Here is a 19,284-nt window from a genome sequence, read left to right on the forward strand (position 1 = left end):
CAAGCTGAGTGAATCCACATCCTGTCAAACCAAACTGCACTTCCTTTTTATTAGTTTTAGATCAATATTTATAAGAAGCTTTTTGTCCTGGTTGACAAAGCGATGATGAAGACGTAAATCCCGCTCTAACTAAATTAAACTGTTTGATTAGACCAAATTTATTCTTCCCAAAGGGAAACTTGCTTTCACAATAGTCGTGTTTCCATTAACTCTGAAATTTCGAAAAACGGAATTTCGATATTAAATTATCCTAATGGAAACACCACAATTTCGAAAAAACTCGCCTTTTTCGAAATAAAGTTTTTGCGCTTAGAGGAGGTGGTATTTGGGCCGTATCGAAACAGTAGTTTTTCGAAAAACTGTAATGGAAACACTTTTTTCGAAACAAACGAGTCACGTGACCATTAACCGGATATGGCGTTTCGGACAGGAAGCAGGAAAAGCTGGTCAAATGCGCTTTTTCACAGCAACTGGCTGCCTTGGGCACCGCACAGCTCATCAAAAGTTGAGCGTGTCATGCGAAAATGCTGAATCCACAGCTCTTCGGTGAATTCTTCAACCACGATTTCCCAAAACTGTTTGACTCTACGTCGTTCCCACGTTTAAGGAGCCTGCCGCTCCAAGGCTCGGATCAGACGTAGACGTCTTCTCTGAATGGGAAGGCTGAGAGCTAGCTCCGTGGCAGAAATGTGAATGAATCTACTGCACATCAAAATAGTGTTTATATCCGTCGTCATGTTTTTTTAATGACTTATCGCGGGAATTACTTCGAGTTTCTCGCATAATCATGGTTTAATGGAAACGCTGTTTTTTCGAAACATTGTTTTATCGAAATTCTAGAAATTTCGAAAAAGTTTTGCGCAAAAGTGTAATGGAAACGCAGCTAATGTTGTTTACTGAGTGTAATAAAAACACTCAGGAGCTCCATGATTCCACAGAGGAGCTAATTTCAGCTTTAGTGGTCATCCAAAGCTCTACATGATTGAGTTTTGTAGCTGTGGTTCGGTGATGGGATCAGTCACACATTTCCACTTCAGCTGAATAGTGAGTTAGCGTTTCCATCCTGTGGGGGGGTTAACATGCGTTCGTGTGCCACTTTTCTGTGTCTGGAGCTGTGGATTCAGGAGAGATTTGAATGGCATGGCTTCCGGATCCATCTCACTTACCCAGGACACGACTCTTCCATTGAAGCATGGCAGCTTGGCGTTGTCATCAGAAATCTCTTCTTTGACAACCCTGGGAAGCAGGAACACAGGTATAGAGTCAAGCCTAGCCAACCAAGGGAAGAAGGCAGCACCATGCAATGACACGGAGAGACCGTTCCCCTGAATGCAGGTGTTTACTTTTTGCACCAGTGAAGAACAATAAGGTTCGAACTGCTCGGCCTGCCAGAAACAACACAAATCTGAGACGAAAACCTGTGCAGGTGTGCAAGCCATAACATGTGGGTCTGTTGAGCAACCCATAGAGTGAAGGTTCGGTCAGAGAGATGTATTAATCGGACTGCAGACCTGCTTCCATCACAAGAACATGGTGAGGAACGTTTTACACCCATACACTCGAAAAGTCTGTTTCTTTAGATCAGATCAAATGCTGACTTTGGTTTGGTTCATATTCCTTATTGTATTTTTGCAAATCGAGTCATGGAGGTCTTGCGTACTACACTTGTTGAGATAACTATTTTTTATCATTATCACTATTTCAAAATCCTTTAGAAATTCATAAATAGCTGTTTCAAGGTCATTTTCAACACATTCTGCTGGTTATTTTACAATGGTAGAGGCAAGCTGCAAAGACAGCTGCTTGGAAGGAGAAGTGCGAGGTTTATTCTCCCTTAATGCCCGGCTGTAATCCAGTTTGAAGTTGGGCCAGATCTGGACTGAATCATATTCACACCATGTTAAAAGTCAGTTTCCAAGTGGACCAAAACCACATCTTCAGATTGTGTCTTGGAGGAGAGTTAGCATGGGAGTCAGGGGCGGACTTAGCTGTTTGCGAGCCCAAGGCAAAAAATAAAATAGGGCCCTTTGCAGTTGTTATTTTTTTTATTTCTTTATTAGATTACCAGGTTAAAATGTCAAATAACTTCTTCATTGGTTCAATAGTAGACACAATCGATGTGAAGAATCCAAATGTTTGGATAAGCACTTAAAAACTGAAATAATTTCAAAAATGCAGCTGAAATTGCACAGGGAATACAAAAAAACAATACAGCAATTTTGAGGATAAAAACAAAATGATTAGGATGAAATGTATCAATTGCATTTTTGGAACAGGTTAGTGAACGCATATTTATTTTATTATTAGTAGGCTATACATCAAAAGATGGCATTGAGGCACTGCTTCACCTGATCGCACGTTCCTGGCTGAAACGTATTTCAATAAGGAATTAAAAAACGCAGAATCAATCCAAAACCCGCCCCAATATGTCCACCCGCTCAAAACAAATTGTACCCGCAAAGTCAGAATCAAAACAGTCCAATCTGGGAAACTGAATTCCCTGCTTGCAGTTGACTGGAATATTCCATTTCTGCAGAGGGATGGGGAGAACAAAAGACCTGATCAGTCTTATGTCATTTCAGTGATTTGGGGTGTTTCTTATGGCAGAATTAGATAAAAAGGACGTAAAATTAATTTGACACTTTTGTTAAGTAGGGGTGTAACAGATCACTGGCCACATTTCGACCCACACGTGTACCGCGGACACGATCCGAACTGTGAGTTTTGTTGTCTGTTACACCCCTATTATTAAATGTTTAGCTCAGGGTCCTCAGAGTGTTGGGGGCTCCATGCAATCGCCTATATTTGCCCAACAGTAAGTACGCCCCTGATGAGAGCATCCACACCTGCACACTTGGTCCAAAGATAGGAAAAAACTCAGGTCTTTTAATAATAAGACCAAAAGAGGCAGGTGTGAGCGTAGCCTTAGATATCCTAAACCACGGAAAAGCAGAATCAAAGATGTGAGTCAGACATAATCCATGCAGATGGAGAATGACCTGATGTCAATGAGGGACAAACAGTCTGTCTGGCAGGTAGTAGAACATCTGTAACCATTTCTGTTCTATTTTTGCAATTTTATTTCACACATTCGTTCATTTTCCCAGTCTAGAAGTCTGCAAGGCTTTGTCCATTGTGACAAGTGAAGCTGCTTGACTTTACTAGGTATGCTCAATACATCGCCAAGTTATCATTATCACAATATCAGCCTGTTCAGTACATGTATCAAAAAAGACTGCTTAAATTGTGATAAAAGGTTATCTTAAATGTTTACACGTGCAAAAATAATCTTATGGTAGCTTGATGTATTAACAAATTACAGTAAATAGAGTCCATTTCGCATTTGATCGATCGGATGGATCTGTTTTATGTTAGATACATGCTTCCTATGTAGATGTTGGTCATTTGGAGTATAATTTAAGTTGTGATTAATTTACTTAAATAAAACTGATGCAGTGAAATGGAAATTATGTATTAGTTGTTTTGCTATATGGACATGTATCGCAAGTCATATTGCCATTACAATATTAATCACTAATATCGTAAGTTTTTCTAATATCGTGCAGCTCTAACCAAAACCGTTGTTTCAAAATGATATAAACTAACTATATTGTTATTGGAATACCATTTAGATTGAGACATGGTAGTTTTTTTTTTTTATTATAACATCTTAAAGACCAAGTGTCATCAGAGTGGACAACACATGTAATGGCAGCAAAAAAAGATCAATCCATCATTATAGTCCAATATGTGGAAATACTGAATTTTGCACAGATGTGTGACCATACAGTGTGGTTTGATGTTCTAATCATTTGTATTAATTTGATATGGAAAAAACAGTGGGCTGAACTTAATGGATCTAAAATGTAAATGGATTCAACATTAATTACATTAATGTAACTTTTCAGTTACATACTACTTGAAAAAATAGGGTAGGAGAAAAGTAAGTAATGACATTTTCGTTCATTATTTTTTCAGAGAATAACTGAAAATATAATTTGTTGTGGCATATCGCGATATATATCAATATTGTGATATAAAATAATATCATGATACACAATTTTTTCTACATCGACCAGCACTAGTACCAGGTATTTACTGATTGAATTTTTGGCTAAAACCCTTGATTAATTTTAGTTAATCTGATCGAATTGGATCTTTCAATCTATGAATCGTATCGTCAACCATAAATAATGACATGAATAGAATCATTGTCACACCCCTAAAAACTAATAACATCCTAGTTTTGAATAATAGAAACAGATTCAGGAATGTGCCTCAAAGATACAAATCCCATTGGCTCGCAGTAGATTTGACATGTAGATCTATGTTTCTCTGATTGCTTTTCGGTGTGTAAATTTTGAAAAGCTTTAGAACGTGACAACAACGTGTCAAGGAGAAGGAGCATGTATTAATAGTCATCCAGAGTGAAAGGAGCCTCCCTCCGAGTGTTCGTCTTCGGCTGTAAATTCCCAACAAAAATACCTCACAGTTAGCCTTTGACCTGCTGGGACACAGTTCAGATGCAACCCGCCACCACACCTGCTGGGCCCGCGTCACTCGGATCATGTCTGGAGCCAGCAGGGGAAAACACCTTGCAGACAGAGTCTCAAGGCAGAAACAGCCACGTGTATTCACCGTTTTCCCCTTTAACTAACTGCATGCCTCTGAGAATGACGATTTCTTTCTGGATGAGCATTTATCCCGAATTGATACGTTTCTAAAAGTCAGAGGAGATTTCACAATAGCCTCTTGGCTTTGAACACTGTACATGAAAAAGGAAAGGGCCCAACTTGAGAGAAGCAGGAAATCCTAAGATTTTATGCAGGGGTGTCTCTGGCAGCCACTTTCCAGATTCTTTTTCCCCTCACATTTTTTTTTTCTTGGCAGAACTTCCAAACTCCTGAAATGATTAGCCAGGCTAGCCGAGTGTTTGTGTGCCGCTGCTGTGGGAACTGTGTTGCAGGGAGTGGGGGACAGAGATAACGCAGCTCTGTGGCTGGAACCGACGACCGCAGAGTCTGCCGCTGCGGCTTGTTCCTCCACCTCAGGGAGGAAAAGGGAGGGGAGGTGAGGCCCCGACGCTGCTGGTTAGGTAGGAAGTGTTCGCATCCTCTCTGCCGAGCCGCACAGCCAGCTGTAAGGTGACTTGTGAGGATGTGGGAGTGGCCTACAAATAATACAGCGGCTATCCTTTTTCCTGACGTTTCCTGACGAGGTAGTCTGCTCTGATTTTTGGATCCATTAGTCTTCAACTCAGTCTAGTTTTCAACATGTGGACTCCTAATCTTGCACAAACTCAAAACAAAAATTTGTAAAGAAAATTGTGATCTGTGGCACATCTGGCGTCTTGCGGCGGACATCTTTAAACGGTCTTAACAGCTTTCAGGGGATAATGACATGAGATCTAACCTGATGTGATTGCGGAATATTACGCCGCTGGATATATTTGTGTAGCTGGGGAAGATTAGATGTGTTTATTTACTCATCCTTACTTGGGAAGGATGGGGAGACTGAAACCAGAACCCAACAGCTGGTGGAGGCAGCACCCAAACTTAACAGAAGTCGAGGCACATTGATAGAGCGATACTAATGATATCATAAAAGCTTAATATTAGTAGTCAAATAGGATTACAGCTACATATGACCCAGAGCTGCACTAAATCATCCGTTAAATAAGGCTTAAGCACCTTAAAAGCATGCTGTTTATAGAGTGGTAATATAGGGGGGGGGTACTCAAAAAGTTGTAGTTGTGTGAATGCTTAGTAAGCATTCACACACGCTCCTTTCCGTACATTTTTGGCACATTAAAACTCAATCACACTCTCTGTGATTTCAGCAATCTTGGTATCAAAACGTTCAGCTCGTTCAGGTATTTTTGGTATTCATAAACTTTTTTGAAATATTGAGCAAAACATGCCCCACAGGAAATAAATGAGAACGGCTTCAAATTTAAACATTTTAAATAGATTACCAACAAGCCTTTAAATATATTCTAAAGCTATATTTTCATCTTTTAGAGGAATATTTTAAAAAATTGAGTTTAGTAAATATTGTAGTAACATGCTAACGTTTCTTGGCTAATTTGCTATATTCTTTTGGGCTAATTTAGAATTTAGCTTCAATTTTAGCAACAGGCTAACGCTTTTGACTAATTTAGTTTACTGAGGAATTTTAGGCTATTTTAAAGTCTAGCTAATATTTAAGCAACATGATAAAGTTTTTGGCTAATTTGCCATCTACTGAGGTTTTTATTGACAGATTTTAAGCTTAGTTTCTACTTTAGCAACAGGCTAACATTTTTGACTAATTTAGTTTACTGAGGAATTTAAGGCTATTTTGGAGTTTATCTATTATTTAAAAGAGCTAGCTATTTGTTGTTGTTTTTTTGGCTAATTTGTCATCTACTGAGGTTATTTGGGCTAATTTGGAGGTTGGCTAATATTTAAGCAACACACACTAAATATTTTGCATATATATATATATATATATATATATATAGGCATTTCTTATCGATTTTTAAGCAATTTTACTACAATTTTTTCAGAAATTTAGGTCAACTTCATCGCTCCTTCATAGTTCTTTAACAAAATTTTCATTGCAAATTTAACATTTTGCAAATAGCTTTTGCATTTTCCACAAATCCCTTCAGCAATTCAAGTCAATTGCGTCACCATTTTCAGGAAAATGCTTCAGCATCTTCAGTGGCTACTTTCAGCAAAAAGCATTCACTCTATCATTATCGCAGGGAATGCAACTTTTCTAGTTACTTATTACTTATCAAGATTTCTGCAGCAGTTAAATTGTAGATCAACCTTTAAATCCATCACAATCTTCAGGTAGCAAAAAACTAGGGCATTCGGCGCCCAAAGCTGCAGAAACTCTGTCCTCTAGTCACAAACATCACTTTCTCAGCGGAAGAAGCAGTCCCCATCTCCCAGCTGCCCCCCACCCCAAGTTTCTGAGGAACAAACAAGCCCGTTTCTTTCACAACTTCGGCTTGGCTGCTTCCTGAGCTCCACAGTGCCTCTGTGACTTGCATTTGCAGTGAGCTCTCAAACCCGCTCACCTCCAGAGGCAGCGACAAAACGCCCAACATCGCATTGAAGTCTCCCGAAAAGCTGAAGAAGTTGTTCCACAACAAACCAAAGCCTGTTTAGCTTCCGCTTTATGAATATTGATGAATAAACAAACATTACTGTAGTTTTGGAAATCTGTACATGGAATTGTCATTGTTTAATTTGCTGTTCTGCTTTTCTTGAACGACAGTGTCGCAACCTATTGTTACATTTACTCGACACGATCGGCGCCGCAAACCGTGGTGGTTATTTTGCACCGCCGAACCGTTTATGGAATCGGTGTGGCCACCGCTTTAAGAGCTGATATGGCCAGCACAAATGCAGCACAGCAATCCCCAAAGAAAATATCTTTTTTTTTTTTTCTTCCACTGCACAACAGGGGGTATACTACAGAGGACAGAGCGCTGACTGCTCATTTACATTTCAAACACAAGACTATAACTGCAAGGGATTTGATGTTTTCCCTCTCTCTGCTCAGCAGTCTTATTCCTCAGCTGCTAATTCTTCCAACAGCCATAATGTCTGTCTGTATGCAGCAGAGCCAGCATGGCTACCACAAAGCGCCTATGCCTTTGACGGGGTTTGCTTCAAGACTGTGCCAGAACCAATCCAGCTCAACGGCGGCGATGGTTCCTCCACCGCCTTTTGTGTGGAGCGTTTTAATGGCCCTGTGGAGAAATAGTTGCTTTAAAAATCCACTTTTGCTGATGCATATGCAGGAACAGCTGCCCCGTCTGGCTGGCAATGCGCTCGGCAACCTGAAGTCTCCATGTGGGGAGAGCAAATATGCTTTGTTTGTTTCCATAATCTGCTTGTCGATCACCTGAGGCCCGTTGGAAGCCGGGCTGGCAGACAGGAAGCCAGGGCCCGGGGACCACCGGGAAGACCTATAGTTTCCCCCCTTACAGGGCCACAACCGCTGTGGAAATGTGCATTGGTGTACCGCCAATCGGGATCACGGCGCTAGACATTCACGCGCCCTCGGCCCACCTATGACTCTCCCGAATGGAATGAGAACTGACACAAATATATCATCCTCGGCACAAACACCGTACGGGGAGGTTTGTCAACTCGGTGTGACCGCTGAAAATCAGGGTGGGCTTCCACTGAGGAAAAAAAACAAAAGAAAAAGGGCCTGGAAATGGGGAGGAAAATATTTCTGCTACATGGAATGGCCACGATCCACCACAGAGGAAGCTCTCGCCGTCACTTCCTGCTGTGGACTACCAGAAAGAGAAGTTAAATGACATTTCCCCACCCGTAAATCCAGTCTGCAGTTTGGATAACATCTAAATGTGGTAGGAAAACATTATTACACAAATTAGGTTAATAATAAGCAAAGCAAATAATCAATCTTGATTTTTTTCGTTTAAACACAGTAAGATGGCAGTTTAGCAACCAATAAAAGACTAATAGTGAAGGATAAATGGGGCAATTAAAAAAGAGCCTACAGGGTCACCAGTGTCATGTGCTTCCTCACACTCCCCCAGGATCCACTCTGCGTTATTGTGCACACACACACACACACACAACTTCCTCTCTGCCATCAGTTATTTGTCAAATTGCGTCCTGCGCGGCAGAGAAAGTGAAACAAACCCAAATATTGTGAAACCTGAGAGGGTGGACACGCGTCAAAGGCTGGCTCACGCCGCACATGGCACATATGACCCTGATGTATAGGAGGAGCGGCGGTCTTAATGCATGCGCACGCGGGGCTGCGTCGTCGGGGGCTCTGGTGTCACTTCAAACGCTCCCCGAGCCTCCTCTTCCTCCTCCTCCTCCTCTTCCTCCGCGCGCAGGGCAGATAATGAGCAGGTGCCAGGCAGGAGCACGGAAAACAGACACGCTACTCCAGTGTGCACACATGTAACGAGGCTGCAGCCTTTCGTTTGATGTTGCCCAGCAGGGCCCGGACGGGCGAAAAGAAGGCTTACCCAAAATCCTGGTCCATCGATTTGAAGAAGAATTTGTAGCTGTTGACCGGTCTGTTGTTGAGGACATTTTTAAAATCCGCTAAGGTGACTTTCTCCGGAGACACGGACAGTTTGACCAGATAGGGAGTCTCCTCCTCGTCTATGTGGTATATTATTTTAGTCTCCGCCATGAGAGTGAGGAGAGGACAATCATTGACAGGAAAGCAACACGGGAAAGCGGCGCAATAAACAGGCCTGCTATGATACCAGCGACCCGGAGAACCGCATTCCCCGCTAATACTTCCCACCGTTCAGCCCGCGGGGGGAAACGCAGCTCCGTGTCGTGGACGAACACGGAGGAAATCCACACATAATCGCGCTGTGAGCGTCTGTATTCCAGCTCCGGTGTGAGCCGCTACGGTGGCTCTCTCGGTACTAAAACAGGAAGGGACCGTCCACATCCTTGTGATATGGAGCTGGGAATATTTGCTGTTTTGCTCGATGGTGAGACAGTGCTGCCACCTAGTGGTGGGTTAAAGCAGTGCAACAACACTTGCGCGCGCGCAGTCTGCAGTCATGATACGGAACAAAGACAAAGCAGGTTGGATCTACAGTATATATGCTGTGTAAATGTTTTATTATTCACAAATATTCAGTAATTATTTTGATATTACATTATATTTGATATTATATTATATTAAGTATTTATTTTGATATTATATTATATTATCACTTGTATTTATTTTATTCTCTTTTTTTAAGCTATGGTAACAAATACATTTCTGTTGTAGGATCCATACATCCATCCATACATACATCCATACATACATATATAAATAACCAAATATTAACCTTTAGCACAGTTTATAAAGAGGATATGATGTCAAAAGAAAAAAAAAAGAAACTTGTTTCCTTTCTAATCTTTATTTATTCTACTCCATATTCATCCAGTCACTAAATCAAAGAAGTATTGTGACAAAAGCGAGCTACAATTTTATGTTAAAGACACAAAACTTTCTCATACATGACAGAATTACATGTTTGTAGCAAGTATGCAGTTTTGGAGTGGAATATTGCTTAAAAATTCAGTGTTAGAGTATTGTTAGTAGCCACAAGAGGGCCCAAGTCTGGGTCTCTCTGTGCTGGTACCCAGTCCGGATAAAATACAGGGCTGTGTCAGGAAGGCCATCAGGTGTTAAAAACTCTCTGCCAAATCAAATGTGCGAATCAGTGCAAGCTGATTCGCTGTTGCCAACCCCTGAAGGGGGAGCAACATTCCTGAGCTTCAGCAGGTAAAGTCATTAGTTCATTAACACCTGAAAAATTACCTTTTTTTTATTTCATGTTATGAATTTGATGCTAATAGGAACAAATATTAAAAACAAGAAGAAAAAAAATCTTAGAAACAAAATAAAAGCAGGTTCTATTTTTCAACAGTTAGAAATATCCTGAAAATGTTAACATACAGTAAATAAAACTCTGAAAAATGCCTCTTGCATATTACAGTACAATGAAAAAAGGAGGGAAATGAGCTTGGTACCCTGGAAGTGTCCTCAAAGCCAAAAGAAACAATGTGAGCATCATAAAGTAAAAATAAATGGAAGATTCGTGTCTTTTTAACCACATAATGAATGCAAAAAATACAACAATAACATGTATATGAAAGCATGTCGTTATGCTATTATAAATGTGAAATAAAAAAAGAAGGAGCAGGCGACGCCATTAAGGGAAAAGTCTCGCGGTTGGATTACAGCAGAGGGAGCATTCCTCCTGTCCTGTTATGGATCGCCTTTTATTTCCTGGTGTTCCTTTCATTTTTTCCTCCACCGTCATTTTCTCCTCTGGTTTTTGCTCTGGACCTGCCAGCAGCATGTTAGAAATATTGCACTTCTATTTCCACATCTTCCCATCGAAATCTGAATGAAAAAAACAGGAGGATGAAGCATAATCAGATGGTTTGGTACGAGTCTGTAGGATTTAAAGGAACGCGTCTCACCCTTATTGCAGTCTTTGGCCATATCTTTTTCTTTCAGTAGGTTGTTTTTGTAGTCTGTGAATAAAATGACAAACACATGTTATAAAACAAAGTTCAAGCGTGTTTGCTGCATGGATTCACTCTGCTGCACCTGAATTCATGGGATCTTGATTGTAGCTCTTCATCTCTGAGTAGTCTAAAGCTATTTCCCCTCCTTCAGTCACAGTTCCTCTGCTTGGAGAAAGTTTTATTTTAGTTAACATTCACAAGACGGAAAACTATTACAGGAAGGAAGAGCTCACCTAACAGATCTTGACAGCTCACACTCCAGATCTGTCATAAACAAAACGTAACACAGTAATCATTGTGCAGTTCATTCATAAAGGGCAACAATATACTAAAAAACGTTTACAATACCTCTCTTTTTGCGTCTCCTGGTCAGCACAATCACAACGACGACTATGAAAATTAGCAGCAAGAATGTTGCCAAGATGTATCCCAAATACTGCACGAAGTGACCTTGATGTTCAGGCAGGAAGACGTTCAGGACGTGTGGACTCTCCCTGGGGAGCAACACCTCCTCAGTACCTGAAGAAAGTGGAGAGACGTCATGAAGTAGAAGAAAAAAATGTATTTCACATATTTGAATGCATTAGATTGATCAGAAATCAAACAGGATGTGAAGTTCTGCAAACATTACATTGCTTTTTCCCTTAAAGACAGCTGGAGGCAGAGCAGATAGAGTTAACCTCTTAAAACCTGACGTGGACATCATATTTTGGGGTAAATTTCCACAGTAATTATTTCTGCCTAACTGTAACCTTGTGTGTACGGGGTTAGCACAAATATTAGCCCAGGTCTTAAGAGGTTAAGTTTTGGAAAGTTGGCCAGTCGTAATGACTTCCAGACCTGATGTCATGCAGCTGCTATTTTTTTTCTCCACAGAAAAACACAGAATGACCAGAAAAAAAAAAGAAAAGGCGTGAGGAAACAGCCGCACTCTGTAATGTGGTCTGTCTGTGTGTCTGGATTAGTTTTCCATTTAGGACTTCTGGAGTCTTTTCACAAACACAGAAGTCTGCTTCCTGCGTGCATGGAAAATAAATCTTTGCGCTTATGGCTGAACTGCAAACTCTTCCGAAAAGGTTTGCACACACAATCAGAATGGTTGATTGTAAATTTTCATATAAAAAGGACTAATAGTCATATTTAAATAAATAAATAAAAATCCAGCCAATTAGCAGAAAGAAAAAAATTCTACCAACATTGCCCACCTTCTCAGTGGGAGCTTGATCCCTAATTATCGGCTGTCACTGTATAATGTACCTAATATGCATGAAAATACAAGGACATGTACAAGGTCGGACTCCAGAGCAGAACTGACCAGATGAGTGCTGGAGCCATACTGCGGCTTTCACGCATGATGCAAATAGATTAAAAAAACTGTAACTCAGTGGGACACTCATCATTTGCAAGTCAATGAACTGAAATAAAAAAATCTCATTCTAATAAATAAAGATTTCAGCCGAGTTGTTGATGGGTCAAAATGTTTTCTCTGTAACAACAAAGAAATAATCTGTTTTTTCTGGGCTTGAGTGGTTGCAGCATTACGGTGAACGGCTCCGTCAAACATTTTGCCTTCAATTCAACTCGGGAGACCGGCGATGCGTGAAGACTTTGAGCTGAAGTCGAGCCAAAGCAAGTGTATGCCTGCAACCCATGCGTGCATTTCTTCTCAGCCTAATTTGCAGCAGTTCTAGACAGGCTGTCATTCTTTAACGTGGAAGGGAGGACACGTGGTCTAACACATAACTCCGTCAACCTCTCCCAGCTTTTTGCTCTTTCATGTTACATCTAACCCAGATGTTGAACAGATGTAGCAGACTTCCTCTGACTCCTACTAAACACGCCTCTGCAAGAAGATAACACAGCTTCAAGGAAACAAAGCAGAGGCTGCAAAAGGAAACTAATCTAGACACAACGCGGTATTAGTCTAGACACACTTTAAAATTAGGATCAGAGCATTAAGATAAGTATGAAAAGAATAGAACAAAAAGAAGTTATTATCTTTCTAAACCTATAGTTAAGTTAAAAGATAACAAACTGTTGTCATGTTCTTGAGCTAAATATCTTTCAAAATGTGAGACTTTTTTTTCTGAACTTGACTTTTCTTCCCTTAAAATGACCTCATGTTGTTTGGACAATTTTCTGGACTGTCGGGAAATCTGTGGTGACCCACGAGGGGACAGTAAAGCAGGTTTTTAGTGTTCTGACATTGACATTTTTAGAAGTGTGCCTGCTGTACTGCTTAGAAGGATTAACGGCACAACTTACTGATTACTCAGATGTGACAGAAATGTATTTTTAGCTGTGAAGCAGTGGATGCAGTTTGTTTTTTAATCAACAGAAACACAGTTTGATTTGTTGATTAATGCTATCGCTCAAAGGACTCCATTGACTAAAACTCAATAGCTGGATTTTGAATGGAGGATTTCCAATTATGTTTATCAGCTGTAAAATGGTTTTACCTAAAGCTGCAGAACAATTGACGACTTCAACCTTTCTTCCCGATTACACATTTTTCTAGCCTATAGGAATCTTTTGATGCAAAGTGAAGACAAGATGTCCCACTGCTCAATGATCAATTTACCTCAGCATCTCAAACTCCAGGCCTTGAGGACCTTTGTATCTTCACAATTTTCAGAAATCCAAGCCCTACTCTTGACTACTTGGTTCAGGTGTGTCCAGCCATTTACAACATGCCAGAGTAAGGTATGTTTAAAAAACATATAGGAATGTGACCCTGGAGGCCCCACGATTGCCAAAACCTGCTAACTAATCAGATGAGAACTGACTCTAATGCAAGCAATGTGAAAACTCCTCGAATGAGGTACTGGTTAAAAAGGGGAGTTTAGGTTGATTAGATTGGCTTTCTGAGTCAATTTAAAGTAGAATCATAGCGTTAAGATATGATTACCATTAGATAGCAAAATCTGTATTAGTATAGCAACTCTATGCCTTTACAGAAAAACAAAATCAACTTGTAGACAGTCATAGCAGATTGTACCATCTGTTTACTTAAGACAAATTCTTGAGCAAAGTCTTTAAACAGATGACTCAAATGCATTGCCCTTTTAAACCAAAATGAGACTCAAAAATATTTTCTCCCAACTTCCCTTTTTTTTTTACTCAGATGGCCTCTACATTCCTTCAGCACTGCCTCCTCCCTTCTAAAAGTAGGGCAGACTAAGGAGAAAATTGGCACCAGGAGAAGACTGATTCAACTGACCAACTATGCCTGTAAATATAACAAACAAAAGCAGTCAACTCCCTTCATGCAGTTTTCCCTTCAAACAATACTGCCCAGGGAATTTCTGGACAGTTCTGGGAAATCACACCACTAAAAACATGTTTTTTTTCCTTACTTGGTTCAACGTTGTTGTTCTGGATAACGTCTGGAGTTTCGGTTGGGGCGAGAGGAAGGGGAGGCCCCACGGTGAGTCTAAAGATGCGCCTCTCGTGCAGACCACAGTAGTGGTGGTGCAGATGGCAGGAGTAAAGGCCTTTGTCGACAGGCTTCAAGTCAGAGATTTGCAGTGAGAAGTCGCCGAAGGTGAAAGCATCTTCGGGCACACTCATCTTCTGTGAAAAGAGAGGTCCGTAATCCCTTCGCTCCCCAGAGCCGTACAGATCGACCAGGCGGTCAGCCCTGTCTGGACGCACACCAGGCGGCTGGAAGTCCCAGTGGGCCACCTGCTGCTGGTCCTCCTGCAGGCCCTCTCTCCACAGCGGGCGGCGGTTTACGCAAGGAAGCACCACAGAGCTGCCCAACAAGACCACGTACACAGTCTTCTCCCCATCCCAGTAGCGCTTCTCCTTCCGAGCTAGAGAATAGGACATTTAATAGACATCTTTACTTGATAAGCTGTATGGAAGAAGAGAACAATGATGAATGATTCAATCTTACCTGATTTGGTGACGTTGAGCTGGATTTGAATGGACTGGTGAATTTGGCAGTAATGGTGATGCAAATTGCAGGTGTAAACACCTTTGTCGGTCTGTAACACATCTGGATTTGAAAAAAAAAGACCACAAAAAAGCATGACATAACATTCTAATGGATCATGACAACTGTTTATGGAGTTTCAGAAACAAAAAAGGTCTCACTGTTGATGACAAGTGAGAAGTTTCCATCAGTGAAGGCAGAGTCTGGGATGGAAACGCGGCCCTTGTTGAAGCCGTTGTACACCCTCAAGCGGGCTCCTGGAGACATGTCCAGGATCCTCTCCACGAAATATTCTGGGGTGGTTCGAAGCAAGTCCCAGTGCACGACCCTCTGCCGGTCCTTGAGTCTGTCCCGTGTCCACACCATGCGTGTGCTGTGGCAGGGAAGGACAGCCTGGGAGCCGGCTGGGAGAGTGATGTTCTTGGCCTCCACCACCACACCAAGCCTGCTGCTGCTGCTGCTGCTGCTGCCGCCGCTCTGAGCCCACGCTGGCACAATAGAGGAACACACACATCACCAGGGTGCACTTCGAAAGAAACAAATCTATTATATATATTCACTGCACAAGAGCCTTACCTCCCGGCAGGGAGAACACAGCAAGAACTGAAACAGATCAAAGCACAGATAATTAGCTTCAAATGCCTGTAATTCACACTCTCCCTTGGAGCTGCAATGGTCTCAATTGCTTTTACAAAAATAAGACAAATAACTGATCAAATTTGAGGAACAGTGGAAGTGCTCCCGCCCACTTTGAGAGGATAGTTTAAGGAAACACAGGAAAACAGTAAAATGTTTACAGGACTCTCTATTAAAGTATAGAAACGGAGATAGCAAATGGAGACAGTGTATTACTATAATATAATTTACTTTTTATATTCTTTTTCCAGTCTTATTTTTTCTTTAGCACACTGGCTGTTTCTAATGCATTTTCCCACAGAGCTATTTTGTTGTCTGTTTACTGAAGGGGCAGCGGAGATGCATGCAGCCAAAGCATACAGAGCCTTTATTCTTCTTGGCTGCTGATGGCTCGCTGCAGGGCCGTGATCCCTGAGGGACGAAGAACCAGCCTCGTTTTTCAGCTCAGAAGTCCAGGAAAATGAACACCTGTAGAGTTCTGCTTGGTTGTTTATTTATGAAGAACTTAAATGTGTACAAAAGGAGACTATAAACCAATTATGGTATGTTTTGTGCATAAAACTGTAGCTTATTTAAGACATTTCATCATCATTATTAATATCTACATATTTAATATACTTTTTGAAATTATTTAAGGGGGAACATGGATTCATCAGGCCCCATTTACTAAATATTTACCTATATAAGTTTAAAAATATAAGTCATTAATATGAATTAATGGAAAATACCATGTTAGATCAGCACTAAAAAAAAAAATGCTTTTTTCTTAACTTTTCTAGCTCTATTTGTCTTTATTTTGATATGCTAAACCACGCACTGAGCTACACCAAAATAATATTTCCATAAACTTCTACACCTTTAATGAAATTTACTCCAGCTGATCAATTTCCTTTTAACTTAGGCTAAAAACATTTTGAGTTAACTATAATTACAAAATTGGTTATATTTGTAAATGTTATTATTCATACTAAAAAAGTTCTGTTGGCATAACTTGGCCCCGGCGTGGACACCTAATGTTGGATAAAGTCATCCGTTTCCTCTACTGAAGGGCATAAACGTTCCTGCAGATGGCAAAGCAAAGTGTCTGCCTCTGTAATCGTCGCTCATTAGACACACAGAAGCTGTTGACTCATCAGGCTGGTTTAAGACTTAACAATGTGGTTGTAAATTAGCAGGGATAAAAACGGGAATTTGGCAAATGAGCTGAAAAATACCCCCTGATTTTTTTTCAGCCCTCCAGTAAACAAGAGAACAGAGCAAGGGTACAAAAACTTTATTTACAATCAACAGAAACATTTTTGTTATTGAACAGTTAGTTAGAAAGTGAGATAAAATTAGACCCATCACGCCATCAGATGCCTAAAAAGTGTAACTCTCACACAAAAATATTCTGTACAATGTTAGTTCATGCTTTAATAACCTAATTGACTCATGCCCACCCTAATTTCACAATATGGCTCATGTTTATGTGGTAAACTTAACTATTTTCTTCCCCTATATGATAACCACAAGTGTGCAATTCATGTGCAAGCAATGCATCAATGATCTCATTCAAAATGTCATAACTGCTAAATTTATGATCTTGAAGGTCTTATCTCAGTAGGTGGGCAACTTCCCACAAGTGGACCCCAAAGCGATTGTCTCCAGAATCTAAACAAACTATCCTGATATGAACCTTCTAATTTGGTCTCAAAAGGTAGAAGTATGTCCATATGTTTGTTCTCCCCCCAAACATCAATTCTTGCCTCCTCCATGCCCTTTCGTTCAAGGCTGTTCATTAAAACAGAGGCAAAGATCATAAATACGGTCACAGTGAATCCCCTCCACCTCCTCCTCCTCCTCCTCCAGACTCAAACCGACTCACTCATGGTAAAACACTCATTACTGACACGTATAATGACTGGCTGCTGGATTGTGCTGACTCCTTCTCTCAGACCGCATTTAACTGGAAACATATTGGACTAAAGCCACTAAAAAAATATCCCCCACTGCAGACTGGATCGACAGAAAAGAGCCAATCACAGCCATGGCGCTTTAGACTGAAGCTCGCCATCTATGGAGCTGAATTTAGAAAACAACTTTTATGAGCTTAAGCATCAAACATGCTCAACTAGCAAACTTTTATGCAGTGGAGCATTTTTTTCCATTACTTTATTATGAGTATAAGAAAGATGTCAGTGTTTACCCCCCCAAAAATTAACCAAAAGAACAGGGATTAAACAATTGTAATTGTTAATTAAAGTCCAAACTTTTAATTAACAATTAAAAACATGTTTTTACCTTGAAAAACAAAGTTTCAGAATCCTTTATTGGGGCTAAATACATGAATTTTGTTATTTTTTACCACTATTCATCATATATTGTCAGAATGAACAGCAATACTTGTATTTTTTTTTAAGCAGGGATTGTCATTAGTTCAGCAATCCATTCGTCGTGTCTGTTCGGCTGTAATTAAAAGTCTGTCACTCAGATAAATTGCGGTTTATAGTCAATAATTGAAGTTCAATTGAGTATCTGGATTTTATGACCTTGTTACAGATGTCAATTTGATTTTTGCAAAGACTAATCACAAAGGACATTCAGAATTTAAGCTTAAAACTGAGAAATGAATAGATGTGTTTAAAAAACCAGCAGGGCAGAGTGAAGAAACAGTCTCATTCCCGATGACTAACCTGGATCCAATTATAGCACAAAGACAGATTCCTCTAGATCTTTTTCTTTAAGGAAAACAAAGGAAAAAACAACAAAAAAGATGAAATACTTACTTTGAAGTACAGTTATGCATAGTTGCATCTTCTTCTCCATGCTGGCAGCAGAGGTCAACTCAACTGAAAAAACAGACGCAGTTTAAAAGTTCATGAAGCAGCAGCAGCAGCTTGGTTTTTTTATGCTCCCCGAGTCTGGAGTCTTCACATGCTCCTCCTCCAGAAATCCATGAAACCTAATACTGCAGCAGTTTGGAGCTGCTGCTCTCCTCAAAAACATACACAGCAACTCCCAAAGACCTCCGTACATAAAGATGGTCAAACTAGAGGGATAAAAAATGTGGTCAAGACAACCATAAAGACGGCCAGTCAGAGGGAAGCACAGATTCAACTTTTTTGAAGTAATTTCAAGATACATTTCAAAAGATTTTTTTGTGTTTACATGACACTCTGAACAAAATGAATAGACACGAGTCCAGCAAAAATTACTGAGGGCGACTACACTATATTTTTCAAGGAATTTTGGTGAGCAAAATCTTTTCATTCTTGCTTTTTTTGTTTAAAAAAGATTAGAAAACAAATTCCAGGAAACATTATGAAACGTCACATCATTTATGAATTTTCTAAAGAACAATGAATTGCTTTAAATCCTCTAAAAAACGAATTCTTAACCCATTGCGCAAATATGCATTAAACCACTTCAGTTCCAAAATGACCCTGATTTAGCATCAACATGAAAGCAAAAAAAAATCAAAGTGCATTTCTTTCATTGCTGGAAATAAATTCAAGCTTTAGAAGGTTAAACTGTATTTAGTTGAAGTGTTTTTATACTGACAAACAGGCCACATTAATCCGGTGCAGCACTACTGCAAAACTCTACTTTTACAGTTTTTTTTTACTCAATTAGCAGAAAATTTTAATTGAGAAAAAACTCTTTTTTTGGGAGACGCGTATTCACATTTAACATTTA

The 19,284-nt window shown here is 40.2% G+C and overlaps 2 protein-coding genes across 2 annotated transcripts in view; both read right to left on the minus strand.

Moving 5' to 3' along the window:
- LOC112159222 (segment polarity protein dishevelled homolog DVL-1) overlaps positions 1 to 9,476 on the minus strand; it is a 25,406-nt gene extending 15,930 nt beyond the window's left edge. The window contains exons 1-2 of the mRNA XM_024293152.2: positions 9,014 to 9,476; positions 1,167 to 1,236 (exon numbers count right to left, since the gene is read on the minus strand). Coding sequence (XP_024148920.1) covers positions 1,167 to 1,236; positions 9,014 to 9,183 — 240 coding nt within the window. The 5' untranslated portion in view covers positions 9,184 to 9,476. The remainder of the gene's footprint in view (positions 1 to 1,166; positions 1,237 to 9,013) is intronic.
- A 438-nt stretch (positions 9,477 to 9,914) lies between these two features.
- Positions 9,915 to 18,519, minus strand: LOC112159223 (matrix remodeling-associated protein 8). The gene is made up of 10 exons (XM_024293153.2): positions 18,375 to 18,519; positions 15,550 to 15,576; positions 15,135 to 15,461; positions 14,935 to 15,036; positions 14,393 to 14,851; positions 11,385 to 11,555; positions 11,270 to 11,300; positions 11,119 to 11,198; positions 10,989 to 11,042; positions 9,915 to 10,908 (listed from the first exon to the last, which is right to left on the minus strand). Exons 1-10 carry the CDS (start codon positions 18,412 to 18,414, stop codon positions 10,883 to 10,885), a joined length of 1,317 nt encoding a protein of 438 aa, XP_024148921.1. The 5' UTR covers positions 18,415 to 18,519; the 3' UTR covers positions 9,915 to 10,882.
- Positions 18,520 to 19,284: the final 765 nt, after the last annotated feature.

This window comes from Oryzias melastigma, linkage group LG7 (assembly GCF_002922805.2).
Source record: "Oryzias melastigma strain HK-1 linkage group LG7, ASM292280v2, whole genome shotgun sequence".
Lineage (NCBI taxonomy): Eukaryota > Metazoa > Chordata > Actinopteri > Beloniformes > Adrianichthyidae > Oryzias > Oryzias melastigma.

Bases quoted from the DNA above. Each gene is read 5' to 3' on its own strand.
- LOC112159223 (XM_024293153.2), bottom strand. From the start codon at position 18,414: ATGGAGAAGAAGATGCAACTATGCATAACTGTACTTCAAA. The intron at 11,301-11,384 runs GTATTGTAAACG...TGTTTATGACAG, and splicing joins CAGGAGACGCAAAAAGAGAG to ATCTGGAGTGTGAGCTGTCA. The intron at 10,909-10,988 runs GTGAGACGCGTT...TTTTTCATTCAG, and splicing joins GGCCAAAGACTGCAATAAGG to ATTTCGATGGGAAGATGTGG.